The 26,228-nt window shown below is 38.4% G+C and overlaps 8 protein-coding genes across 10 annotated transcripts; 6 read left to right on the top strand and 2 right to left on the bottom strand.

The window, feature by feature from the left end:
• The first annotated feature begins 2,211 nt into the window (after positions 1 to 2,211).
• LOC108849762 (calcium-dependent protein kinase 18) lies at positions 2,212 to 5,218 on the top strand. Of its 2 annotated transcripts, none has more exons than XM_018623365.2 (12): positions 2,212 to 2,761; positions 2,909 to 3,039; positions 3,135 to 3,176; positions 3,258 to 3,369; positions 3,460 to 3,538; positions 3,626 to 3,795; positions 3,877 to 4,003; positions 4,075 to 4,190; positions 4,277 to 4,384; positions 4,470 to 4,532; positions 4,610 to 4,783; positions 4,857 to 5,218. In XM_018623365.2, exons 1-12 carry the CDS (start codon positions 2,423 to 2,425, stop codon positions 5,019 to 5,021), a joined length of 1,626 nt encoding a protein of 541 aa, XP_018478867.1. In that variant the 5' UTR covers positions 2,212 to 2,422; the 3' UTR covers positions 5,022 to 5,218. The 2 variants fall into 2 exon arrangements, with proteins under 2 accessions (XP_018478867.1, XP_018478866.1); XM_018623364.2 differs by having other exon boundaries at positions 4,589 to 4,783.
• Positions 5,219 to 5,322: 104 nt separating this feature from the next.
• LOC108849763 (transcription factor bHLH11) lies at positions 5,323 to 6,997 on the bottom strand. The gene is made up of 6 exons (XM_018623366.2): positions 6,846 to 6,997; positions 6,475 to 6,579; positions 6,281 to 6,405; positions 6,062 to 6,189; positions 5,627 to 5,959; positions 5,323 to 5,548 (listed from the first exon to the last, which is right to left on the bottom strand). The coding sequence occupies exons 1-6, from the start codon at positions 6,899 to 6,901 to the stop codon at positions 5,420 to 5,422; spliced, it is 876 nt and encodes a 291-aa protein (XP_018478868.1). The 5' UTR covers positions 6,902 to 6,997; the 3' UTR covers positions 5,323 to 5,419.
• Positions 6,998 to 8,932: 1,935 nt separating this feature from the next.
• On the top strand, positions 8,933 to 9,793 carry LOC108851819 (chaperone protein dnaJ 11, chloroplastic). Its single transcript, XM_018625285.2, has one exon. It carries the CDS (start codon positions 9,026 to 9,028, stop codon positions 9,509 to 9,511), a length of 486 nt encoding a protein of 161 aa, XP_018480787.1. The 5' UTR covers positions 8,933 to 9,025; the 3' UTR covers positions 9,512 to 9,793.
• Positions 9,794 to 12,739: 2,946 nt separating this feature from the next.
• Positions 12,740 to 15,206, top strand: LOC108853980 (uncharacterized). Its single transcript, XM_018627459.2, has one exon. The coding sequence runs from the start codon at positions 13,044 to 13,046 to the stop codon at positions 14,997 to 14,999; it is 1,956 nt and encodes a 651-aa protein (XP_018482961.2). The 5' UTR covers positions 12,740 to 13,043; the 3' UTR covers positions 15,000 to 15,206.
• A 603-nt stretch (positions 15,207 to 15,809) lies between these two features.
• Positions 15,810 to 17,032, top strand: LOC108853984 (cold shock protein 1). Its single transcript, XM_018627464.2, has one exon. It carries the CDS (start codon positions 15,987 to 15,989, stop codon positions 16,785 to 16,787), a length of 801 nt encoding a protein of 266 aa, XP_018482966.2. The 5' UTR covers positions 15,810 to 15,986; the 3' UTR covers positions 16,788 to 17,032.
• A 1,936-nt stretch (positions 17,033 to 18,968) lies between these two features.
• Positions 18,969 to 20,746, top strand: LOC108853982 (senescence/dehydration-associated protein At4g35985, chloroplastic-like). The gene is given in 5 exon segments (XM_056996909.1): positions 18,969 to 19,816; positions 19,819 to 19,882; positions 19,966 to 20,132; positions 20,210 to 20,294; positions 20,374 to 20,746. Coding segments are annotated over 5 exon segments (1,299 nt in total). The 5' UTR covers positions 18,969 to 19,029; the 3' UTR covers positions 20,570 to 20,746.
• A 275-nt stretch (positions 20,747 to 21,021) lies between these two features.
• Positions 21,022 to 23,200, top strand: LOC108853985 (rac-like GTP-binding protein ARAC1). Of its 2 annotated transcripts, XM_018627465.2 has the most exons (6): positions 21,022 to 22,005; positions 22,179 to 22,266; positions 22,354 to 22,527; positions 22,601 to 22,665; positions 22,750 to 22,815; positions 22,915 to 23,200. In XM_018627465.2, exons 1-6 carry the CDS (start codon positions 21,907 to 21,909, stop codon positions 23,014 to 23,016), a joined length of 594 nt encoding a protein of 197 aa, XP_018482967.1. In that variant the 5' UTR covers positions 21,022 to 21,906; the 3' UTR covers positions 23,017 to 23,200. The 2 variants fall into 2 exon arrangements, with proteins under 2 accessions (XP_018482967.1, XP_056852890.1); XM_056996910.1 differs by having other exon boundaries at positions 22,179 to 22,527.
• A 92-nt stretch (positions 23,201 to 23,292) lies between these two features.
• LOC108853981 (uncharacterized) lies at positions 23,293 to 25,284 on the bottom strand. The gene is made up of 3 exons (XM_018627461.2): positions 24,958 to 25,284; positions 24,146 to 24,611; positions 23,293 to 24,040 (listed from the first exon to the last, which is right to left on the bottom strand). Exons 1-3 carry the CDS (start codon positions 25,036 to 25,038, stop codon positions 23,448 to 23,450), a joined length of 1,140 nt encoding a protein of 379 aa, XP_018482963.1. The 5' UTR covers positions 25,039 to 25,284; the 3' UTR covers positions 23,293 to 23,447.
• Positions 25,285 to 26,228: the final 944 nt, after the last annotated feature.

Raw genomic sequence — 26,228 nt, 5'->3', positions numbered from 1 at the left:
ATATATTTAATTAAAATAAATAGATAGAAAAATCTACCTAAGATTATAATTTTAAATATATGCATGCACATTTTTAAATATAATTCAAAATAAACAAAATTGTTTTTATCTTAATTTTAATGTTCAGTTAAATCAAATTTATATTAAAATATTGATAAAAAATAAAAATTTATAATATTAATAAAAAATAAATATAATTTATATTTATTTGTTAAAAAAATATTTTAAATTTTTTTACTGCACATGGTGCAGGAAAACACCTAGTTTATATATACAAGTAGCGTCCGTCATCTCGAATCTCTTCCCTTCATAGACACTCTTCTTTAGATTTTGTCTCTACTGAAACCTCCAATTTTAATACAACCACAGCTACTATGTACATATAAATCAAAGACAATTAAAAAAGTATGTTAATATCTTATTTATATACCCGTTTTGTCATAATTGTTTGATTCCGCTGCAAAAGGATTATGGAAGATGTGGAAGATGTGTTCAGGTATATGGACCTAGTGACGATCTGAATTTCAATCTGTAATGACGGTCACCCCAAAAAATTTAGTCCCATCAGGAAAACTACTTTAAATTGTTTTATAATGTAAGGTAGGTTGGTTAAAATCCAGCTTGGTTCAGTAGTTTTTTCAGTTGGATTTTTTTGAAGGGGTTTTAATATTATATGCACATTTAATGTATATAATTAATAATGTATGAGAAAATAAAAATATATAGCTAAGAAATATAAGAAATTGTCCCCATGTGAAAACTGGAAATTAAATGAAAACAATACCTAGGTTAGAGTCTAATTTTTTGTTTAATTAATTGTACAATCAAATCCATGCAAGTTCCCATCTAATTCCTCCGATGTTTCGTGTTCCACATAGTGTACTTCTTTCCTTTTCTGTTCAGCAATTTTCTTTTCCCCTTATCGTTTCGTTCATTTAAATGTGATTAATCAATCAGAATTATCAAAGAAATTGACTTTTGGTTTAGTGATAATTCAAGTCTAATTAATTGCCAAATTTCCGTGGTAGTAACCTCAATATCGTGTATAACTTGATAGCCAAAAAGGAAAACTAAAAAGTGACTGAAAAAGACTCTTTGGCAGCATCTACACTATTTGTCATTAGTGACTTGAAAAAACAATTAAATGAAAAAGTTATTTGTTTTTAACTGTAGAACATATATTAATTTAGAGATGAAAAGGCTAATAATGTTGTCAAAACATCAACTAATACATCTAAATGTGTAATATGTTCTTCTGGTTATTCAAGCAAACACAACATTTGTATATATTTGAACTATTAAGTAAATCAATTAGTCAGTGCTAAATATAAACTCTTTTAACATTTAAGTTACGGAATTTGAAATAGAGTACTAGCATATATATGCTACACGCGGTACATCTCACATTCGAAAGTTAAATACACCAGTGTATATTTTTTCTCGAAAGAAAATACACTAATGTATGGAAATTCAGATGAACAAAATAAATAATACTAATTAATCATTGATCGGTTCAACTAGTATAAAGTTACAATGGAAGACGTTTTTTATACACAATATAAATTTAATTCAAATTTGTTTTCAATTTAATTTTTTTTTTTTTTAAGATTTGTTTTGTTTCAATGATTTTAGAAAATCTCAAGAAACAACGATAAAATAGAAATAAATATGAAAGACGATCTTTCTGTCGACAAATTGGAACATAGGTTTACGAGTTTGGCTTCAACTGAAAAATTAAATAGGGGTGATACAGAATTGAATTTGTATTTTGTCATGATTATATGGAAAACGTTAAAAGTAACACTATTTCTGAAAAGGGAATAGAGGAAAAAAGTAAAAACTAAACCCGAAACGTAGAAGATGTGATTTTGTCGTATTTATAGAATTTTTTTTTTTTTGTAACTAAAAGGGTTAAACCCGGGTCAATGATGACACAAGCCTAACCCCCGGGTGGAGGTACAGCCCACGGATAGACCCTCTCCTGGGCATTCAAATGAGTCGAAAGCAATGGACCCATATCCGTGTGGCCAGTGGGAATCGAACCCGGGACCGTATTGAGGCCGAAGCTCTCTCAAGTACCACTAGGCTAACCCCACTGGTTGTATTTATAGAATTTGACCTATCAATAAATAAAACAAAAATAATGTATATAATTAATAATGTATAAGGCGAATAAGAAGATAATACGTTCCAATGGTTCGTTTCCGTGTACCGCAAGCTGTATGGATCATTATCTACGCAATTTGCTGTCTCGGTTTCTGTTTATTTTGTTTCTAAAGAAGTGTCTACCAGGCAACAAAGCCAACCCTTCTTCCTTCCATGTCTCAATCTGTCTCTCCATCTAGCTCGTCTCTCTATCTGGCATTTTTGTGAACTTGTCATCCATTAATTAGAGACCCCAAACCGAAGCTCTAAGAGCATCATGGGTCTCTGTTTCTCTTCACCTAAGACCACCGGACATGAAACCAATCACCCAAACCCTATTCCACCTCCAGATATACCTAAACCGCAACCTCAGGAGAAGGGGGCAGAGAAGGTTTGTAATACAAACAAGAAGAAGACGAAGAACAACAAGATCCAATGGAGGCACGGAAAAGGGAATCCGTTTGTTAAGCGCATCGATTTTGGATACGCCAAGGATTTTGATAACCGATACACCATCGGGAAATTGCTCGGACACGGCCAGTTTGGTTTTACCTACGCTGCCACCGACAACAACAACGGTGATCCTGTAGCCGTCAAGAGAATTGATAAGGCCAAGGTAAAAACATCATACGGTTCACATAATCTATTTGTAAACCTAAAAATCCAAACCTAAATAACTTGATGCTTAGCGTACAAGTAAGCTCTGTTTACATAGTTTCATACTAAAAGTTCTTCCACTTGATTATGGTAATTTGGTGGGCAGATGACTCAACCGATTGAAGTAGAAGATGTGAAGCGAGAGGTTAAGATACTACAAGCTTTAGGTGGGCATGAAAATGTGGTTGGGTTTCACAATGTCTTTGAAGACAAGAACTACGTGTATATCGTGATGGAGTAAGCATCAAGCTATTCTCTCTTTTATCATCATTTTCTTGTACTGCAAGAATCTTAAACTAATAATCATGTTTTATGTATTTTTATTTTCTTAGGTTATGTGAAGGTGGTGAGTTGCTAGATCGAATATTATCCAAGTAAGAGTAACAATTAGTTTGTGTTAATAAGAATGCTTAAACTCTATGTAGGAATTAGCTTTATGTGCATATGTTTCCCAGGAAAGATAGCCGTTACACCGAGAAAGATGCGGCGGTTGTGGTGAGACAAATGTTGAAAGTTGCAGCTGAGTGTCATTTACGCGGTCTTGTTCACCGTGACATGAAGCCAGAGGTAGGTATGGTTTCAATCTGATGCCTCAAAGTTGCAGATATTCATGGTGAAAGAATCTGAGTGTTTTCCTTCTACCATCTTTCCCTACAGAACTTTCTGTTCAAATCAACAGAAGAAGATTCATATCTAAAGGCTACAGACTTCGGTTTGTCAGATTTCATAAAGCCAGGTAAGAGTTTCAACTCTTGTCTCTTTCTCAGGATGATGATGACGATGTGAATAATATGGCAGGAATTTTCACAAAAAAAAATGGCAGGAATGAAGTTCCAGGACATAGTAGGAAGTGCGTATTACGTTGCACCTGAAGTGTTGAAACGTAGGTCAGGACCTGAATCAGATGTCTGGAGTATAGGAGTCATCACTTACATTCTGCTCTGCGGAAGAAGACCCTTTTGGGATAAGACACAAAACGGGATATTCAATGAGGTGTAGTAATCACAACCCAATCTATGATACGTATGTTCATGTTGGTGTTTATACTTACTTGGAAAATAAATAAAAAAACAGGTCATGAGAAAGAAACCTGACTTCGAAACAAACCCGTGGCCAACCATCAGCGAGGGTGCTAAAGACTTTGTGAAGAAGTTGTTAGTAAAGGAGCCACGAGCACGGTTAACAGCAGCTCAAGCACTATGTATGTGATTCTTCATAGCCATTTTTTTTGGTTTTTGTTATATTTACTGATCTGAGGTTGGTGTTTTGCAGCACACTCATGGGTGAGAGAAGGAGGTGAGGCTTCAGAGATTCCAATAGACATATCTGTTCTTGACAACATGCGTCAGTTTGTGAAGTTCAGCCGTCTTAAGCAGATTGCTCTGAAGGTAATCAAGAAGCAAACAAAAGAAAATAGATTGTGTTTCACTTTTATATGAGTTTTTGCTTTTAACTGGAGTGTGTTTTTTGAAAGGCTCTGGCGACGACAATTGATGAAGACGAGCTGGATGATCTTAGAGACCAGTTTGATGCCATTGATATTGACAAGAACGGTTCCATAAGCCTTGAGGAGATGAGGCAGGTAAGAAGAAAACCAAACTTGCAATACAAGTAAGCGATTTTAAGGCACAAACTGCATAAACTCAAACTGATCTTTTTTTTCACAGGCTCTTGCGAAAGACCTTCCTTGGAAGCTGAAGGATGCAAGAGTTGCTGAGATTCTTCAAGCAGTAAGTCTGCTTAATAGATGCCTCCACGGGTTTTTGTAATAATAAAAAAAAAATAGTCCATCTGTACTTCTTTCCAGATAGATAGCAACACTGATGGGTTAGTGGACTTCACTGAGTTTGTGGTGGCTACTTTGCACGTGAATCAACTGGAGGAGCATGACTCTGACAAGTGGGAACAGAGGTCAAGAGCAGCGTTCGAGAAGTTTGACATAGACAGAGATGGGTTTATAACACCAGAGGAACTAAGATTGGTCAGTCTCATACTTCTTATAATGTTCCCCTCAATTTTAGTTATTGTTTTATTAATTTTTCTACTTTTTGCAGCAAACGGGTTTGAAAGGCTCCATAGAACCACTTCTTGAAGAGGCTGACGTTGATGAAGATGGGAGAATCAGCATCTATGAGTTTCGCAGACTCTTGAGATCTGCAAGCCTCAAGACAAGAACTGTCAAAAGCCCTCCTGGTTACCAGCTTTCTCGAAAAATGTAAATGACTAACACAAATAGAGAGCTAAAAATTGGATTTATCTCTTATATACAGAAAACATTGTTTATAATAATCACCACATGTTTCAAGAAGATCTTATAGAGGCTAGATGTAATTTGTATATTGGATACTGAGGAACACCCATATGGTCAAAAGATTTGAAATGTTTCTCACAACATGCTTGGTGTCTCTTGCTATAACATTGGCCATACATAGTTATAATTACATTTCAAAGAGAGAAGTAAATGGTTTCTATGCTAAAATGGTATAGCTCTCATTCTTGTTTAGGAACTAGGAAACGGTCTGAGCAGATGATTTTGTTTTTTTTTTTTTATTTGCTTGTGATGATAAAATACATACACATAGTTCACAGAGTTTTACTTGACTGAAAATTACAGAGTTTATGACTTGAAAATGTTATTTAAATTTCCAAGGGAACTATCTTGAACAGCTTGAGATGATGAGTAGTAACTATTAGATGAGCTTGCAGGGATTGTCAAGTTTCCTTTCTTTTCTTTTCCAGAAACATCCTGAATGGAAGCAACTTTAGTCATGCCACAGAAAGAGCTTGTTGGTCAATAGTAATACTATTGAAGAAAATCACTCACCTGTTGAGCTGAAGAGGAGGCGTGGATGTTAAGCTCAAGCTCTAAACCAACATCATCTTTTTGTTCGGTTTTAGAACTGAGTGAGGCTGAATAGGGCATAAAGGTAGAGCATGAGTTAGGTGACGGTGCAGGATTTTGAGTTCCATGGAGTGGAAAAGGCAGAGTGGAGACTGGACCCTGGGTTATGGCAACTAAAGGGACAACAGGATAAGTGTAATGTGGAATCCATGGGACCATGCTTCTGACTCTATGCTGATATTGAGCATTAAGAATCTCTATGTCGGATTTAAGAGATGTTTTCTCCTCTCTCAGCTCACTCTTCTCTTGTACTAGCTGCTTAGCAATGGTTCAAAACAAAGTGGAAGATTCTGAAAACAAGTAGAATCTAATAATAATAAGAGCATTGGAGAAGTTAAAGCAATCAGTCATCACTACCTCACAAGACTCTTGAGAAAGTGTGACATGCTCAGCCTTTAGTCTATCTACTTGAGTCATTAAATCTTTCAGTGTTTGTATTGTGTCAATGAGAATCGAAGCTTTGTCACTCTTAGGCCTGTTAGGATCTGCAAACAAACCATTTGCCTCAGTTTATGAGAAAAGGTTCATAAAATTGAAAAAAAACTCTCTGTTCTTCTTTTTGATATAAATATGTACCAAGTGCATTTCCGAGCTCAAGAAACTGTTCGTTGAGCTTATCTCTACGTATCTTCTCTCGGTCTGCCTTATGAATATTCCGGCAAGAAACTGACTCTTTCTTCACTTCCAAAATTTTCTCAGGTCTTCAAGAAAAAAAATGCAAATGAAACAACGAAAAAGCATGAAACTATTCATTTTCAAAGCCTAAAAACCTGATAGAAGAAGAAGCTGAGGATTCATCAGATAAGGACAACTCAGAAGAAATTTTGAGCTTCTTGTTTGTCTCCATTGCAAAGTAATGAACTCTCTTCCTGAAACTAAAAAGATATAGAGAGTAGTGCGTTAAGAGATCAAAGATAAGTTGGTTTCTTCTTCTTCTTCGTGGTGACTATATAAAAACCGCGGTGACAATGGGTGGTGGACGCCGACGAGGCAAATCAATAACTTGTGCTCCCCACGCGCCACCATTTGAAGAGATGTGATCTGCTTACGTCCAGTTACAGTCTACTATATTCCACGTGTACTATGCACGATTCTTTAATGGAGTGGCAAAGAATACAGAACGTAAAGTAAAACAGCATACCTCTCTGGTCTCTGCCAAGGACTTAAAATACTAAAACGGGTTATGATATCAAACATGTTGATGAGATTCACGTGAATGGTTAAATAAACTAATTTAGTAGTCACGAATGAGAGATTTAATCTACTAAGCTCAGGTACCCTATAGAGAGTAGAGACTAAACGATGTCCACATGGCGTGTGTAGTTAATGTTATCATCTCTCGAGTCTTAACCAATGTGCAACGTTGCTGGATTTGGCTTCTTTCCACGTTCCTGTCTCTATCACTTTATCCCTCTTGTCCTCATTTTATACTAATGTATTGATTCTTTAGGTAAGATTAGCTTTTAGCTTCGTAAACGCAGTTAAATATTTATATGGTAATATACTAATGTTACAACTTACAAGTTGCAGAAATGTAGTTGTAAGGTATGTGATGACAGGATACGTCTACGCGTAATTTGTAAACGTATGTATAAATAATGTAATTAAGTAGTTGTTATATATATTTTTAATGGACGATGACGAAAAAGCTAAAAATGCTTATGGAAGGGAATGTGTCACCCACGAATTGGTGGCATCAATCTTGGACATCACTTGCAATTGTTTTATTCAACTTTAATACTAAGTAAAACTTTAGGTTAACTTGGCTTTTGAATATGTCAAAAGTCTCAGATAAATTTTCCTTTGATGATTTTTAAAAACTAAGATTAAATCAGTATGATACAGTAAGATTTAGACAAGTTCATACAAAAAACAACGGAATCGACCGGCACGCACTAACCACACCAATTGAATTTTGATAGAAAGCTATTGCAATTTTTCGTTTATTTGGGTATCGAAGATAAGCAAAACATGTGGTTGGAGAGACTATATAAGATTATAATAGTTTGCTTAAAACTTAACGGAATCACTCAATCACAATCATCTAGAACCAAATTATGGTCCATTAGCCTCTACGTGATCATCGACTTGCATATGGACTAATTAAGGAAAAGCCGAATCAAATTGCAATGGGCAAGAACTCTTTTCATAAGTTGGTCTCGTTTAAGATACATATAGACGTAATGGTCTTGACAACCCAACTTAATCTTGTGAAGTAGTAATTTGAGAACACATTGAGCAACTATTGAGGACACTTTATATTGGAAAACTTGGTTACTAGGTCTAGATAATTTCTCACTGATGGGTTTACTGAAACTTCCACGTCAAAAAGCTTTGCTCATTCAAAACTTACCATGCACATAGGGTAGTTCGTAACTTTGTTTTAGAAAAAGTAATCAAATTTTTAAAGATTAATCATCCGTGATTTCAGCTCTTTTGAATAACCTTCTCTCAAAATAATACACACAATAGAAATAAAATAACTCAGTCGACTTTTCTTCTACGAATATTTAGAATTTTCTTTGATTGAGACAACCAATAATCTCTCTTTCTGAAAAGATAAATTTGAAAATAATATTTAACTATAATAATCTAATAAAGAAACGGTTTGTCGATATCATTAAAGTTCCGTGAGATAAGAAAACAATTTCTCCACGAATTATATTCTAGACTTATGCAAGGAAAAATAAATGTCACATAAATATTTAATATGTTTGCATGGTGGGAGGCAATCGTAAATTGCATACTAGTCTTTTATACATCTTCTGAAAAATCTATTTCTGTCTTCTCAGTATCCAACAAACAATGAATGGTCCAAACTACTTCTCTATACAAGTACCACCACAATCCACAACAATGAAAATAAGAAAAAAATATCAAATAAGTAAAATATATCATAAACCACAACATGATTTATATTTCGTGCAAATTTAGTTACTGGGTTAGTTTTTTGTTTTCTAATATGACAATTACAGCCACAACACAATTTGGCCACTATGAATAAAATCTTACGTACATTCTTATCTCTACTGCAATAATTCCTACGGGATAAGCTCCTTTATCCGACTCAGCAGTCAGCACCACAGGATCCGACCCGATTTTACTCTTAGTTTATCCGACCCGTATTTCAGAGTATGTAACTAAAAACTAATAGAGTATTAATCAAGTAATTAACGACTAATCGCCTCTTCCCCTATAAATAAATCACTCAGTTTCTTCTTCTTCTTCAGTCTCTCTCTTTCTTTCCCTCTCTCGAACAAAGAAGACAAACAACTCAAAACGCAGAGAAAATCTCCCAAACGACACCGTTCCGTAGCAAAGATGCTTTCTTCATCTCCAACTTCCTTCGCTCATCCATTTCTCTCCGCTTCTCCGCCTCTCTCCCCCATATCTCCGCCGTCTCGCGGAGCTCGTCTCCCGCCTCCTCTCGTCTCCGCCTCTTGCTCCTACACCTACACGGAGGTTCCTCCCAGAGTGCACCAGATCCCGCGGCGAACGACGCCGACGGCGACCGCTTCGCTCTACGAGATTCTCGAGGTTCCTCGCGGCGCGACGGGCCAGGACATCAAATCGGCTTACCGGAGATTGGCTAGGATCTGCCATCCCGACGTTGCCGATCGGAGTAACTCTTCTTCTTCGGCGGATGAGTTCATGAAGATCCACGCGGCGTACTGTACTCTTTCCGATCCTGAGAAACGCTCTGTGTATGATCGGAGGATTCTTCGCCGGAGCCGTCCTTTGACCGTCAGCACCTCCGGGATGGGCAGTTACGTGGGACGGAACTGGGAGACCGATCAGTGCTGGTAGCGAGCTGACTCAGTGACCGAGTTAGCTCGAGTTAATTCGAATTAATATTATAAAAAACGGTTGTAAATAGGAAGCGGTAAATCTGGGATTAACGATGTAATTAATAGTAGTATTAGTGTGCTAACATACGCCAAGAGCTAAAACGTACGCTTCCCTCCCTCCCCCCACGAGTGATCAGCGCCGTTTGTTTCGTGTAACGCAGGATCTACGTGTGTGTGTTTTTTACCTTGTGAATCCTAATATAGTATTATCAATGAAAACAAAATAAATACTTTAGTTACTTTCGTTTTTTGTTCATCTAGAGACTAGAGCTAATCTTTAAGATTATGATTTACTTATGGTTCCAATATACCCATTTTCAGTGCATAATAGATATCATCACAAGTAACAAAAAAGTATATATAAATTGTTACGAATATGCTTGGAGCAGTTTCATTTTCTATCAACTGTCCAGGTTGATATTAAGTTTTCGTATGTTTTGTTTACTCTATGAACTTGGGTTGGTCTCAGTTCTTTGGATGGAAATTAGGAATCTCCACGATTGGTGGAACACATCAATAAGTGATTATATCTTTCTGTCCCACAAGGCACCTGATATTTCAGAACACGTGAACATGGCTAATGAAAGCAGATTATATTTCAGTGCGAACCGAAGCTGAGTTCTTTCAAGTGCTAAGTTGAGAGATTTCGAGTTAATAAATGTTGAGGCCAAAGTGGGTTTATCGATGCATCGATGTGTCTGTTGTCACTATAGTCCAAATACATTATATATATGGTATTTGGGTCCCTCTTTTTCATTTTAAAATCAATACAATGTTTGATATCACTAGAATGATATCGATATCTATTTGGTGTTCTACGCTGTGATATCAGTTGAAATCTGAAATCAAAATTGGGAAACGTAGATGAGATATGTAGTATAGTTTTGTTCTCATTTCATTGGTGTGGTTATCAATCTTCTGATATACTCAAATTGTAATCTCTTGAAATAATAATAATAAGATTAAACCCCAGACAATAACACATGGTGAGATGGAACTTGGGAACACTATAGGGACATGATAAAGGCGATGCATACTTTTGTTAAGTTGAAACTTATTTGAATGACTTTGTTGATAAATAGTTAAATACTAATCTTTAGGTTTACTGGCCCCGCGAGATTGTGGAAATTGGAAAAGTAACTCATGTTGGTAAGTGGTTAAGATCTTCTGCAATAAATTATTGCCGTATTTTTATCTTAATTTGTCGGGACAATACATACTATTGCATACTTAATTAGATGTATTCTAGAATCCATATATTAATATCCTTCTAGAAGCTATAATGATATATAGTGCATCATTTCTTTCTTTCTCCAGGGCATATAAACCGAATTAAAAAGAACCCCAAACTTGTGGCTTTCTTCCTCTTATGTTACTGTCATCTGTGTGAAGAATTTGATTCAGCGTCTTTTATGTATAAGAAGTTTTCGATGTTTAACTGAAAGACGTGCTCCAGTGTATTATATGTACAAATAGATTCATTGTAACCACGATGTCTTCGTTTAGGAGAAAAAAAATGTAATTTATTGAATTAATCTGTTCATCTTTTGTGATGAACATAAAAACGAAGGAGGCAAAAGTCACGCAGAAGAGTGAATAAAATAGATTAATTATTTTTTCTCATTTGGGACAAATATCAAATGTTCGTTATCGTCATTATTTGCATGCAGGTGTATATAAATAACTAGAGATAAAATCATTATAAAATCACGTGTTTTTTATATTTGTAAAACTACTTAAAAGAAGTGATGAGAACAATATTCATAAAAATCATCAAAATCAAGTTAATGAAGTTTGGTGATATATACAGAGTCAGTACTAACATGAGAAGATAGACCATTACTCAATTTCATTATATTTTTTTACTTTAAAATAGAGTTTAAAATAAAAATGTTTTAATTCTACTTCATTTTCTAATTTATAACGAAATAAAAATAGATTTAGTCCATAAATGAAATAATATATATTTATTGTTTTCACTGTATTTTAATACCAAAATAGAATAGAGTTAGAGAAAAAATCACTCCATTATTGGATTACTTAGTTTTAGAAGAAAAATAGAATTTAACATTTTGAATGCTCCTAGGCTCTAAAATTTGTGATATATATATGGATTATTCAGAATAAATATATATATATATATACACTAATCACTTACTAATTGTTTCAAGTTTCATAAATCTCAAAATTGCCTTTGGAAGTATAATTAACCTTTTTTATAAAAAATAAGTTTGGTTCTCTCAACCAAAATAAAAAGCAAGTCTGGTGGATAAAATTTAAATTTCTCTTTTCGATAGTTAGGAGCCTAGAACTAGAGGATAGTCTTATGAAGAAAACCAAAAAGTTCAATATTTTTTCTGTAACGACCATCATTTTCGGGGTCCGGGTAGTAACTTGTGGAATAACTGCGAGCTAAGTACGATGCGTTTCGACAAGACGTTGTAGCCCAATGGTTAGGACGGGTCCCCGCCTGCACCCAGGTAGGGGGTTCGATCCACGCCGGAGGGAACTACCTTGCAACGCTCTTGTCACCCACACGGATATGGGCCATGCTTTCGGCCCATTTGAAAAACTGGGAGGGGCGTCTATCCGTGGGCATTCCTTCCCCTTGGGGATTAGTCTGGGCCTTCTGGGCCTGGGATACCCCAGGTTAAACAAAAAAAAAAAAAAAAAAAAAAGTACGATGCGTTTCAAATAATAACAAAAATATATCAATATATAGTTATATATAGAGATTTTTGCTACTGTGGATAGCGGTGCGGTTGGTTACCATTCCTTTTTATAATTATGGAACACGTCCCCGAAATAAATATGGTTGGTTCAAGACTTCAAGTTCTAACTTTCAAGTAACATTGGATGTAGCCAGTAACGAGTTGCAGAATAACCCAGCTAGCGTTAACCAATAAATGCAATGTCTCTCGGGGCCCAATATAACTTATCCAGTCACATCTTTAACAATAATAATAAAACTTTCACTAAACTTTCAGGGTGTTCAAAAGCTTCCGCAAATTGTTATCATTTGAATTTTCAATCATTAAAAACTACTAAAATTGGGCAAATCACAATCCAATAATTAAAATCGAATTGCTTTGAATTTATTAAGCATGCCTATGGTTTCTTTGCCACCTTAAAATATGTTTATTATCATCCTACATTAGAAAATCGGATATGATTCCTGATAAAGTAATAATATGTATAGAATATGGGGTGCTCAATAATTTAAAATTTCAAGAACAGAAAAGCCTACGACGACTTGGTAAAATTACAAAAGTAATTTACTCCGACAACGAAAGCCGGCGAAGACCGACGTGTTCTGTAAGAAAGACATTAGAAATGACGAAACCGTGTTTCAAAGACCAAACCAATCCAAACCCCCCAAAACAAAAAGCTTCATAATCTTTCTTCATTTTCTTTAAAAGAAAAATCAAGACCAACCCGTTCCTAAGTTTCATTGATCACACCTCACCACACCAGCTTTAGTTGTTAAATCGATGGATGATCTAGCGAAGCAGATACTGACAAGACCCATTCAACTCGCAGACCAAGTGGTGAAAGCCGGAGACGAAGCCACAATCAACAAGCAAGAATGCGCCGAGATCAAGTCAAAAACAGAGAAGCTCGCAGCTCTCCTCCGTCAAGCCGCGCGTGCGAGCTCCGACCTCTACGAGCGTCCCACGCGCCGCATCATCGACGACACCGAGAGCGTCCTCCAGAAGGCATTGACCATGGTCCAGAGATGCCGCGACGACGGCTACATAATGCGCCTCTTCAACATAATCCCCGCCGCGGCATTCCGGAAAATGATCTCTCAGCTGGAGAACTCCGTCGGAGACGTCTCCTGGCTCCTCCGCGTCTCGACTCCCGCCGGTAACGACGAAGACGAAGGGGTCGGTTACCTAGGACTCCCTCCCATCGCGGCCAACGAGCCGATCTTGTGTCTGATCTGGGAGCAGATCGCGGTTTTGATGACCGGTTCGCCGGACGATAAAGCCGACGCCGCCGCGTCCTTAGCATCCTTAGCGAAAGACAACCCTAGATACGTGAAGCTGATAGTTGAAGAAGGTGGAGTCAACCCTCTGTTGAAGCTAGTGAAAGAAGGAAAAATCGACGGCCAGGAAAACGCCGCGAGGACGATCGGGTTATTGGGCCGAGACCCGGAGAGCGTGGAGCAGATGATCCAAGCTGGTGTTTGTTCGGTGCTTGCGAATATTTTGAAAGAAGGTTCGATGAGAGTACAAGCGGTGGTTGCTTGGGCCGTTTCGGAGCTTGTGGATGGTAACAACCACGCCAAGTGTCAAGAGCTGTTCGCTCAAAACAACGTTATAAGGCTTTTAGTTAGCCATTTAGCGTTTGAGACGGTTCAAGAACACAGCAAATACGCGGTCGTCGCGGGTAGAGCCACGTCGATGCACCACGCCGTCGTGATGGCGAGCAAAACTAGTAGCTTGCCGGCGTTGCGTGAGGAGGAAGATAACGAGATGAATCCATTGCCGAATCAGATGCACAGTATCATCAAGACTACAATGGCGATGAAATCGGTTAAATCTTTCATCGGCGACGAACCGCCGCCGCCGTCGCCGGGAAAGCCGCCGGAGAAGAGCTACAGCGGGATAAGCAAGCCGTTCAGCGCAGCGCATCAGTCGCGGAACGCGTCGGTGACGAGGGGGAGGGAGCTGGAGGATCCGGCGACGAAGGCGTACATGAAAGCGATGGCGGCGAGGGCGCTGTGGAAGCTCGCGGTGGGGAACGCGACGATCTGCCGAGTCATCACCGAGTCGAGAGCCCTGCTCTGCTTCGCGGTTCTGCTGGAGAACGGAGACGAGGAGACGAGGTACAACACGGCCATGGCGATAATGGAGATCACCGCGGTTGCGGAGGAAAACGCCGATCTGAGGAGATCAGCGTTCAGACGCACTTCCCCCGCGTGCAAAGCGGTTGTTGACCAGCTGTTCCGAATCGTCGAAAACGCAGACGCGGGATCCGAGCTTCTCATCCCCTGCGTCAGGTCCATCGGGAACTTGGCTCGGACGTTCAAGTCAGCGGAGACGGGGATGATCGTTCCTCTGGTGAAGATCCTCGACGACGGGGAGCCGGAGCTAGCGGCGGAGGTGGCGGTTGCGCTGGCGAAGTTCGCGACGGGGGATAACTTCTTGGGGAAAGAGCACTCGAGGACGATCATCGACGCGGGAGGATCGAAGCTTCTCGTGCAGCTGGCGTACTTCGGAGAGAACGGAGCTCAGGTTCCGGCGTTGGTTCTGCTGAGCTACGTGGCGATGAACGTGCCGGACAGTGAGCAGCTGGCGAAGGATGAAGTGCTGACGGTGTTGGAGTGGGCGTCGAAGCAAGGGAGTGTGACGGAGGAAGAGGATATGGAACATTTGTTGTATGAAGCTAAGAGTAGACTTGAGCTTTATCAGTCACGAGGAGCCAGAGGCTTTCATGTATGATTGATTGATTGATGATTCATGATTGACTTAAGAAGCTTCGTTTCTGGATCGCATTAGACATATAGTTTTTTTTTTCACATTTATTCAAATGGTATTCTTGTAGATGATGACTGTTTTTTTAAAAGAAAACTACCTCCACTACTATCAAAAAGTTGTGTAATATAACATTTTCCAGCATTCAATTTGTTTTTTTTTTTTGGCTTGGCATTGAGAAGACTAACATTTTGCATCTGATTAAGATTTTATTATTTTTACCAATAATTTCTTTTAAATTGTAAATGTCAACTTACCAGTATTTGTTTTTGCAACATTACAGTACTTTTTTATATCTTTATATCCAATGTCGACTAAGGTTTTAGTTCGTCGACAAAGAAAAGATGGAATTGGATTCTCATGAAGTATGACTTACTGTATAAAATAATGAAAAGCAAGTTTACTAGTGTATATTAATTTTGTAAAAGACTAGAGCTAAGAATGTAAACAGCATGTTGCAAAATTATGAAGTGCTACTGTACTGAACTCTTTGGCTGATCTTCAATGTGAATAAACCAACAATACAATGTTGATACCGAGTCAAGTCTTACATTTACTTTCGTTTATTACTAAACCAATAATAAAACCAAACCAAATCTAGATTAGGCCCATATGAGAAACTCCTGAACCATGAGCCCAATATACAATCCAACTAAAGGCCCCAATCTTATCAAATCACTAAATGAATAATGCGAAACGAAAGGTCGGGATTAAAAAAGCAAAGGTGGACGCGTGCACACCTGATAACCAACGGTGGATAAGAGTGAGAGTAAAGTGGCAGAGTTTCCCAAATTCCCCACTCCCGAAGTATCCTCCACTCACATCTGTTTGTGTATCAGTCAAATTAGGGTTTGATTAGATTCCACTTAATTAGGGTTTCTCTCTATATATACACAAACACGCCGACGGTTACCTCAACCAACAAAACCTAATCACTCAGAAATCTTCAATCCGATGGCGTCAGAGGATCAATCGGCGGCGAGATCTACCGGGAAGGTGAACTGGTTCAACGACTCCAAGGGATACGGTTTCATCACCCCCGACGGCGGCGGAGAAGAGCTTTTCGTTCACCAATCCTCCATCGTCTCCGACGGTTACAGGAGTCTAGCCATCGACGATTTGGTCGAGTTCTCCGTCGTAGAGGGAACCGACGGGAAGACCAAAGCCGTCGACGTCTCTGCTCCCGGTGGTGCTCCTCTCCGTAAGAAGGAGACCAGCTCTCGCGGCGGCGGTGCTAGGCGCATCGGTGGCGGCGGCGGTTGTTATAATTGCGGCGAGGCTGGTCATCTCGCTAAGGATTGCCGTGATGAAGACGGCGGTGAGCGTGGAGCGTCTTGTTACAGTTGTGGTGAGTCTGGTCACTTGGCTAGGGATTGCGTTCAGAAATCAAGCGGCGGCGGCGGCGGCGAACGTGGAGGAGCCTCCGGTGGGTGCTACACTTGCGGTGAAGCTGGTCACTTTGCTAGGGATTGCGTTCAGAAAGGAACCGGCGGTGAACGTGGAAGCGGCGGCGGAGGTGGTGGTGGTGGTGGTACTTGTTACACGTGTGGTGGAGTCGGACACATGGCTAGGGATTGTGCGACGAAGAGACAGTCTGGTGCTTGTTACGAGTGTGGTGGTACTGGTCACTTGGCTCGTGATTGTGACCGGAGAGGAAGTGGTGGAGGTGGCGGTAGAAACGCAGGTGGAGGTGGTGGAGAGTGTTACAAGTGTGGTGAAAAAGGTCACTTTGCGAGGGAATGTTCTGTTGCTTGATTTACTCTGTAATCAACAAAAGGATGGAGATGGATTTGAGTGATGTATAAGTTTTGATATTACTCTATTTCGTTTCTAATATTTTGCTGGTCGGAATGATGAATTTGCTTGGTCCTTTTGATGTTTTTTTTTGTTTTATTGTTATACAAAAAGGGTTTCAATCCTTTTTCTTTGTGGTAATAACTATGTAAGTTTAACTGGATTTGGTTTCTGAAATGGATACTGTACTTTTGCTTTTTTGCTTATGTCACTTTGCGTTTTGTTGAGTTGTGCTGGGTTTCAGTTTATTGCATTCTGTGTACCTTGTACGGGATACCTGAGACCTGACTGTACAACCAAACCTATGTGTTCACCTTTACACATTAATTTTGACACAAAGATCAAGCCAATTTTTTGCCAAAAAAAAAAAAAAAGATCAAGCCAATTTTGATTCTTTTATATAAGAGTCGCAGCAATTTATAAAATGGCCATGACTTTTACTGTTTTTTTTTAGAAGTTAGACTGATACGATCTAGCTTTACGTTGATACGTAACTACAGTCGTACTAATTAGCAGAATCCAAGACCGATGACGAATCTTCCTAAAATAGAAGAACCTGGAAAGCTAAGTTTGGTTGTTCACCTTTTCCTGTCCTGACAGAGCCACGCAATCGAATTATCATTGGTATACTGTAATACAGACACACATAATCATCAGCCACGTCCACCGAAAACCCTACAGTAATCAACTGACATTATCAATTATTCATTTTGAACTAAATAGCCATTTGAGATGTCTCCTGTAAAAGTTGTTTGATGAGAGAACTCATCAAATGTTGATGATACAAAACAAGAAGAACCATCCTACTTCGCAAATGAATATCAGGGATTTACAATTCAAAATAGCATTTCAGACCCCCCCAAACAACTCAGCGTGGTTGATTCCAGATTGTAAATGAATATAACATACTAAAACTCTAATCAGCTACTAATCCATCCATAGTTTGGTTAGCGGTTATATCAGCAGCTTACCAGGCAATTACACAGAGTAACATTGTCCCCATAAAATTCTACTTAACTAATCTAAGATCAAAATGAAAATCTCACCACTATACAACACTCTGCCCACATAAGAGACATATTGAGAGATACTTACAGACAAGTCCTGTATTATCTATCATTTACAGATAATTTATCAATGTTGTATCAATGAGACTAAAAGGATGCCGGAAGAAGGAGAAGTGGAGTTTAACCAGATCTACGGAGAAGAGCTTGGCGAAGGATCTTCCATATAAGAGAAGAAGTTGAAGTGTGCTCCACCGCCTGGACGACGACGATTTCCAAAAGTAATCAGTCTACAATCTACATGTTAATTATTTTTATATTTGATTATATTTTGTAAATAATATTTAAACTAACTAAGTTGACAAGTCTTAGCTCTTACCTCAAAGTCAAACTCATATAGACATGTCAAAAGAAAGTAAAGTGATGAGATTAGACATCCCTTAGATTTTTTCTTCTTGTACTTTGCTTTGTCTAGATTTTTTTCTTTTCTTTTCTTTTTGTCTAGATTTCTTTCTTGTAATTATTATTTATCCTTCTTTATTTATACAGTTTAATTACGTAAAGATCTATTGGATTATTTTCCCAAAATGTAATTTTGAGGAATTTGAGATGAAATTGCAAATTGATCTACTCTAAAGCATACGGCATACCTCTGTCAAAATAGAGAAAATAATAGGTGACATAATATATAATTTTCATGAATTATTATCTAACTCAGTAAGTTATCAACAATTGTTAAAACAGAACAACACTTATCTCCCTTAAATCTTATATCCACTAAAAGAGTTTTTCATCATTATAATTAATTAGACCTATCAATTATTTAATCTTTTAGGTTACAAATTACTAAATTAGAACAAAAAAATCCCTTCCTTTTTGAGATAAGAACCATAGGCAAATTAGTGATAATCTGTATATATGATAGATTACAAAGTAAATTTTGGATAAAGCTTTTCAAGAAGAAAATTTTGGAAAAGCACTTGTAAGTGACCTTGTAGTTATGTATTAAACCGTCCCCCGGTTTAGACATAAGTACGCGCTCTTCAAACACGCAACACCCACGTCTGCCTGTATTCGGACAGCAAATTACTTAACAGTTAATCAAATCGTTTTCACATTCATATAAAATACCCAAACCTTTCTTCTTCTTCATTTCCCATTCGTCTTCCTCCTCTGTTTCAAACTCCCGGCGATAAAAAATGGAACCCTCTCCAAGCCCCAAGCTTTATCCAACCATCGACACTTCAACCGCCACTGCTCCTCTCCCAAGCTCCTCCACTTCCTCTTCTACTAACAATCTCTATCCCTCACTCGACGTGAATGATCTCGTCAACAACATCTTCCCGGAGCAGTCCTCGACAGCCTCTGCTCCTCCTGTAGCAACGGAGGAAGTGATCCTCACAATCCACGGCGCCATCCTCCACCTCATCGACAAATCATACAGCGTCGAGCTCGCCGTCGGAGAACTCCAGATCCTCCGTCTCGTTCACGGAGACATCACCGTCGCGGTTTTCGCCCGCGTCGCCGACGAGATCCAGTGGCCGTTGACCAAAGACGAACCCGCCGTGAAGGTAGACGAGTCGCACTACTTCTTCTCCCTCCGACCCGTTAACGAACCCGGGTCGGATCACCCCGCCGACGACGACCCGGATATGCTGAACTACGGGCTCACCATCGCCTCCAAAGGACAAGAGCCCCTGCTGGAGAAGCTAGACGAGATCCTAGCGGACTACAGCAGCTTCACGGCGGAGAAAGTCGAGACCTTGACGGATTTAACGGCGGCGAAGGAGACGTCGCCGGCGGAGCTGACGGGGAAGAGGAAGAAGATGGTGGAGAAGCAATGCACGGCGTACTGGACGACTCTGGCTCCGAACGTGGAGGATTACAGCGGAGTCGCGGCGAAGATGGTCGCCGCGGGCTCGGGGCAGCTGATCAAAGGGATACTTTGGTGTGGAGATGTGACGATGGATCGTCTCATGTGGGGTAACGGAAGCTGACCAAAGCAGAGAAGGAGAGAGAAGTTAGCCCTTCCACTCTAAAACGTCTCAAAAGGTACAATCTTTTATTATTATTATTATTTTTTGTTTATGTTCAAGAATGTGTGTTTGAGACTTAATGGGTTGTATATATAACAGAGTGAGGAAGATGACGAAGATGACGGAGAAAGTGGCGAAAGGAGTGCTCTCTGGTGCTGTGAAAGTCTCTGGATTCTTCACGAGCTCGGTGGTGAATAGCGCAGCTGGGAAGAAACTTTTTGGTCTTCTTCCTGGAGAGATGGTTCTTGCAACACTTGACGGTTTCAGTAAGAGTTGACTTAATACCCTACTCTGTCCTTTTGTATCCATCTTGACACTGATTTTTAACATGTGTGTGTAACAGACAAGGTTTGTGATGCTGTTGAAATAGCGGGAAAGAACGTTATGAAAACAACTTCAACTGTAACTACTGAGATAGTCGATCACAAGTAAGTATAAAAGACAAATGTGTTCAGTGGTTATATTGATCGGATGATTTAGTGTTTTTGATATTGTGTTTTTTTTTAGGTATGGAGCAAAGACAGCAGAGGCGACAAACGCAGGGCTTGGAGCAGCAGGGCATGCACTTGGAACGGCGTGGACCGTTTTCAAGTTAAGACAAGTTCTTAACCCAAAGAGTGCAGTTAAACCATCGTCGTTGGCTTCAACCGTAATTAAAACGGCAGCTAAAGAAAGAAAGAAGGGGAAAAAGAGTTCTAAGTAGAGGAGGTGTGTTGTTTGGACATCAGTCTCATTGCCTTGGTACAGAAGCAATGACCAGATTAAAAGAAAATATTAGGGTTTTTGGTTATTGTTGTTGGTGCATGTGTTTTACCTTCTTTGAGTGAATATATTTATACAGACATTGATACAATTTTTTTAATTGGGTTTGACTGGTGAACTTCAAAATATCATTGTGAGAATGATAATGTTTTCTTTTTGTATGTTTTGATTTTCTTAGCTGTTTGAGTAGTGAATGTTTCTATGTACCCGTCGTTTTGGTTAAGCAAAACAGAGTTATTAGCGAATGGTTGGAGAGCAAGAAAGATGTTACGCAAGAGGAAGTGTAATGGGAGCACAGTTTCTAGAAGAGATAGAGAGCTCGAAGGTCTCTACGAGTCTTCTCTATCTCTTTGAGGTACTCTGCAACGAGGCTCATTGCCATTGTAAGACGTTCCAAGAGCAAGTACAAGAAATCAAGTACTAGGATTGAGCAATGTCTATATTTTAAAGAAGGGTCTATGGAGAAGTATGTTTTGTCAGCTGGAGAAAGCAAAGTATGATTTGGAAGAAGCCTTATCCTAATCTTAGCAAAGTATATTCACATTTTACCATTTATGCAACTAGTTTATCTTTGCATGTTTGTTGTTGACATATATATAGATTATGTATTTAGACTATTTCTTATGTATGTGCATGACGTATGAGTGTCGGAGATGAAGTTAATTATGTGCACGATAGCCTACATTTTAGTACTAAACAAGACACATGACCAAACATTATGATGTTCCATTAGAGAAATGTCTTGTTGACGCATTGCATAACAATCATGATAATTTTTTTTTATAGAAAAATGTCTAAAATATTAAAAACCAAAACCAATAAAAAATAACAACAAAAACAGTTAATATGTTTTTAAAAGAAGAAAAGAAAAAGGAGGCAAAAGAATCGGGGGAGGTTGGTGGCAGAGATGATGCCATTACATACCATCCCTTAGAGAACGCTTCAATGGCAATTATTTGAGGCCATCACTTTCTACTTCGTCTTCTCTTTTCTCTCTGTTGATCCAATTCATTGTCCTCACGTTTTGTTAACACAAAACATTCACATTCACATTCACATTCTTCTTCTTACTCCTCCTATGATCAATCACGTCCTTTGTGTCCTCTGAAATTTACTTAGTTTTTTTTGTCTTTTTTTTTGTGCGGGAGATGGTTCATTGAATCTAGATGGTAGAATATTCATAGGAATTGGCTTCATATAGAGGGGTTCTCTAGGTTCCTCAGGTATACATCTGAGGTTGATTAATTCCTTTTGTGTGTGTGTGTATTTGTATCGGCAATGAGCGCATCAAGGTTCATAAAGTGTGTCACCGTTGGAGATGGAGCTGTTGGCAAAACATGTTTGCTCATTTCTTACACCAGCAACACCTTTCCCACGGTAATGATCATGTATCCAACATTCTTGGCAACATTTGTCATCTCTGTCTGAAGATATACATTTCATGTGAATTAATTGTGATTGGTTATTCAAATATTGTCTGATAGAAAGAATGTTAAAGGAGCTTGTATGTATTATTTTCACTTAAAATTATTTTTTTTCCATTGGAACAGGACTATGTCCCCACTGTTTTCGATAACTTTAGTGCCAATGTGGTTGTTAATGGAGCCACGGTCAATCTTGGATTGTGGGATACTGCAGGTAAATTAATGATCACTCATTTCATTATTGAGCTTGTCTTAGCTGCAGCTGTGGATTTACTATCAAATAATATATTTGTTTTAACAGGGCAGGAGGACTATAACAGATTAAGACCATTGAGTTACCGTGGTGCTGATGTTTTCATTCTAGCCTTCTCTCTCATTAGTAAGGCTAGTTATGAGAATGTCTCCAAGAAGTGGATCCCTGAGTTGCAGCATTATGCTCCTGGTGTCCCCATCGTCCTTGTTGGTACCAAACTAGGTAACTTTACTACTCTCTTTTCATATCTTGCTTTTATGCATTTTATATATACAAGTCTGAACTTTTCTGTCAGATCTTCGGGATGACAAGCAGTTCTTCGTAGACCATCCTGGTGCTGTCCCTATTACCACAGCTCAGGTATGAATATTTGTTATCTCCTCAGTGCCATTTTCGCAACAAAAAAACTCGTTAATCATTTTGCCTGGCTCTGCGAAATTGAAGGGGGAGGAACTGAAGAAGCTAATTGAAGCGCCTGCTTACATTGAATGCAGTTCAAAATCACAAGAGGTAAATATAAATCTTATGAGTAACATTTTTCAGTGTATTGCCTTCCATCTTTTTTTGATGAAAACCCTTGTGTGATATATATGCATATATAAACGGCAGAACGTGAAGGGAGTCTTCGATGCAGCGATCAGAGTGGTCCTTCAACCTCCAAAGCAGAAGAAAAAGAAGAGCAAGGCGCAAAAAGCTTGCTCCATTTTGTAATAGCTTTCATGGGAGAGAGAGGCTAAGAAGCTCTTTGATGACAGAGGTCTCTCGTTACATTAAGTATTTGCTTTTTTTTTTGTTTTCTTCACTCTTTTCTTCGTTATTGCTGTCTCTTATAAAAATCGAATTATGGGTTTAATTCAACTTACTCATGGTTGAGACATCTATAAATTTTGGACTAGCAGTCTCTCTTCCACTCTAGTTGTTTTATTCAAGAATGTAAAATCCCACTTGTCATGAAAATATAAAGAGTTAATTTTCTAGCTAGAGAGATTTGAGGCGTAATACTTGATTTTACTAAGAATAACAAACAGTGTTCTCTTATACAAACATTAAGGCTACACGAAAAAATGTCTGGTCCGAGTCCGGTACATAGACATCTCGACCAGGTTTGTTATCTCAACCTTTATGAGACATTGATGATGTTATCAGAAAGGGACGGTATAAGGTAAGGCGTAGACATCAGCTTCTGGTAAAAGGCGAGCACGTGGCCAAGCTATTGAACTGCTTATTACTTCCTTGGTCTCAAAGTTTCCGCCAAGAAGTTGTTTGCATCTTTCTGAGTCAGTCTTGTTGCTACTTGGCTTCTTCATCAACCACCAACATTCATCCTCTTCAGAGTTAGTGAGCTCTACTCTGCTCTCGATCGTGTTAGGGACCCAGTTCTCAACTACATTCAAGAACTGCTCCGCAATTGATGGAGGGCACAACCTGCATAGGCTTGAAGGTTGATAAGTTTCTTGAGTGGTAGTAGACGGCAATTTCTTCTCTTTGTGTTTCTTCTCTCTGTGTTTCTCTTTGTGTTTCCTTGTGGAAGTGTGGGCTTTTATCTTCTCTTCATGTGGCTTTGACGCATGTTCTGGAGCAGAAGTGGAACAAGGAGGTTGCGGCTGCTCTCTAGTAACACTATCAAACTTTAAATCCCGGGAAGGACAAGGTTGATCCTTGTTGGTAATCATCATCATCATCCCTTCAGGATCTTTAGGCCTTCGGATAGGCAAACGAATCCGAATGATGCTTTCTTCAAATTAATATATGAAGAAAGATTTGTCATCAAATGTCCTGAAAAGACAAATAGACCCAACAAGAATACTAGATCCTTCCCAAGAAACACAAACAAACTCACCAGAGTCGTTGTTGTTGTTGATGTTGCTATGTCTACCATCGAGAGGCTGCTTCTCCTTGTCCTTAGGTAGCTCATTGCTGTTAAGAGTGCTACCATTGTTGTTGTTATGTCTACCACCATTGAGCGTCTGCTTCTTCTCCTTCTCATTGCTGTTAAGAGTGCTATCACAAGAGTTCTGAGACGTGGACTGAAGCAGCTCACGCTCAACAGTAACGCTGCTCTTGGCCAAACAGCTAATTTCACTTTCTTTGAGTTTACGAAAAACATCATCGACTTTCTGGTTCTTCTGAACAACATCTTTGGCAACTTCTTCTTTACGCTGTCTCTTATGAGAATGCTTTTCGCTTTCACCTTCCCCACTTCCCCTCTCCTTCCTCTTTTTATCCTTCTTATCTTTCTTCTCCTTTTTATCTCTTTTCTTTCTCTCCTGCCTCCTTAGTTCTTTATTACATTTCTCCTCTGCCCCCTGAGTTAACAAAAAACAATGGATCAATGATTATGTCAAGAACTTGCCACATTCAATGAAAATCAAGAACTCAGATAGAGCAGCCCTTAAACTCCAAATGATGGACAACAATTGATTTCCAAACATGTACTCAATGGACTATACAAACTTAGAATCAGTCTTTCTTCCGTTGATACTGTGACATTGTATTCGTGTTATATGATATAGTACAATATGTATTCCTCATTTTCAATAGAAACTCTAATCACCATCTTTCAAGTCGGCAACAAACCCTAGAATCAGGTTTGAGCATTCGAAATCCCCCAAAAAAAATACCAAAAAGCATATCAATGCTCATCAAACAAACCTTGATCGAATCGATCATAGCCTCATCGCGGATTCCATTCACTACATAGCCAGGTGGCGGGAACGGGAAACACCGAGACATTGTTTACGATTTTTAGGGACGAATCCAAGGAAGAAGATGATTGACTACGGGACAAAAAAAAACGATGGAATCTTAGATCTCGCGGGAACCCTAGATCGATCACGAAGGCTTGCGATTACGATTACGCGCCAAAAGAAAATCAAATCTAAGAAGCTAACAGTAGATCAGCGATGGATCGGAGAAAGAGACGATGGAGCCTCGCGAGATCTCGAATCTCTCCGATGCAGAAAATGTTTCTACGCAACACATAGAACGTAGATTTATAGCCACACAAAAAGGATTGGACCCTACACGTGACAACAGGGAAGTGACGGCTGTCTTGCAAATAGGTTTATTAAGGCCCTATAATTCCATATTAGCATATACAACTCGGCCCAATTCTATAAGATGCCTTTCGAAAATAAATTAATTTGCCTAAATCTTGGTGGTGGTGATACATCTATGGATAATCTCATTAAATCATGTAAAACTCCTTTTAATATATAACAACTATAGATTACAAGTTGTGTAGTACGTGAAGGAAAAATAATCATTTAGATTTACAGTTGCTACAATTTACAAAATTATGATATATATAAACAGATTTTTAGATTAAAATTGGTGCTCAATCATCCGAAATTATATTTTCATTTTATTTTGGGTAGGGATTAAACTCAGACAAACTTTAAAGCCAACTAGATTAGGACTCGCCCTAAAGGGCGGAAATTGATTTGTCAAATTTCAATTAATAATATATGGTATATATAATATGTGTATATAATATTATATATATTTTGTGTAACATTTATATAATATATACATATTAGACATATATATAATATTTTATTAAATATATATAAAATTTAATAGTGTTATAATTTGTGTTGTACTTGTTATTAGTTTGTATTAATCTTCTTTCATTTTTAGTATAATAATTTGCCTTATCAAACCTTTTACCTTTTAACTTATACACATAGTTATGCCTTTTTTCAAAAAAAAACTTATACACATAGTCTCGTAAAATGTAATATATAAAAAACATATTTAAAAAATCTACTGACCATATGCCACCATTATTTGGTTGTTTGAATAATAAAAAAAAAAATCATGTTCTTGCATAATTGTGTATGTTGTGATATGATGTAGGTGAAGAGTAAATATATGGAAGTAAAGTTAGTGATACGAACATGAGCCTATGTTGGTCTATGCCG

This window comes from Raphanus sativus, unplaced genomic scaffold (genome assembly GCF_000801105.2).
Source record: "Raphanus sativus cultivar WK10039 unplaced genomic scaffold, ASM80110v3 Scaffold0425, whole genome shotgun sequence".
NCBI lineage: Eukaryota > Viridiplantae > Streptophyta > Magnoliopsida > Brassicales > Brassicaceae > Raphanus > Raphanus sativus.
This window is presented reverse-complemented; position numbering and strand designations above follow the sequence as displayed.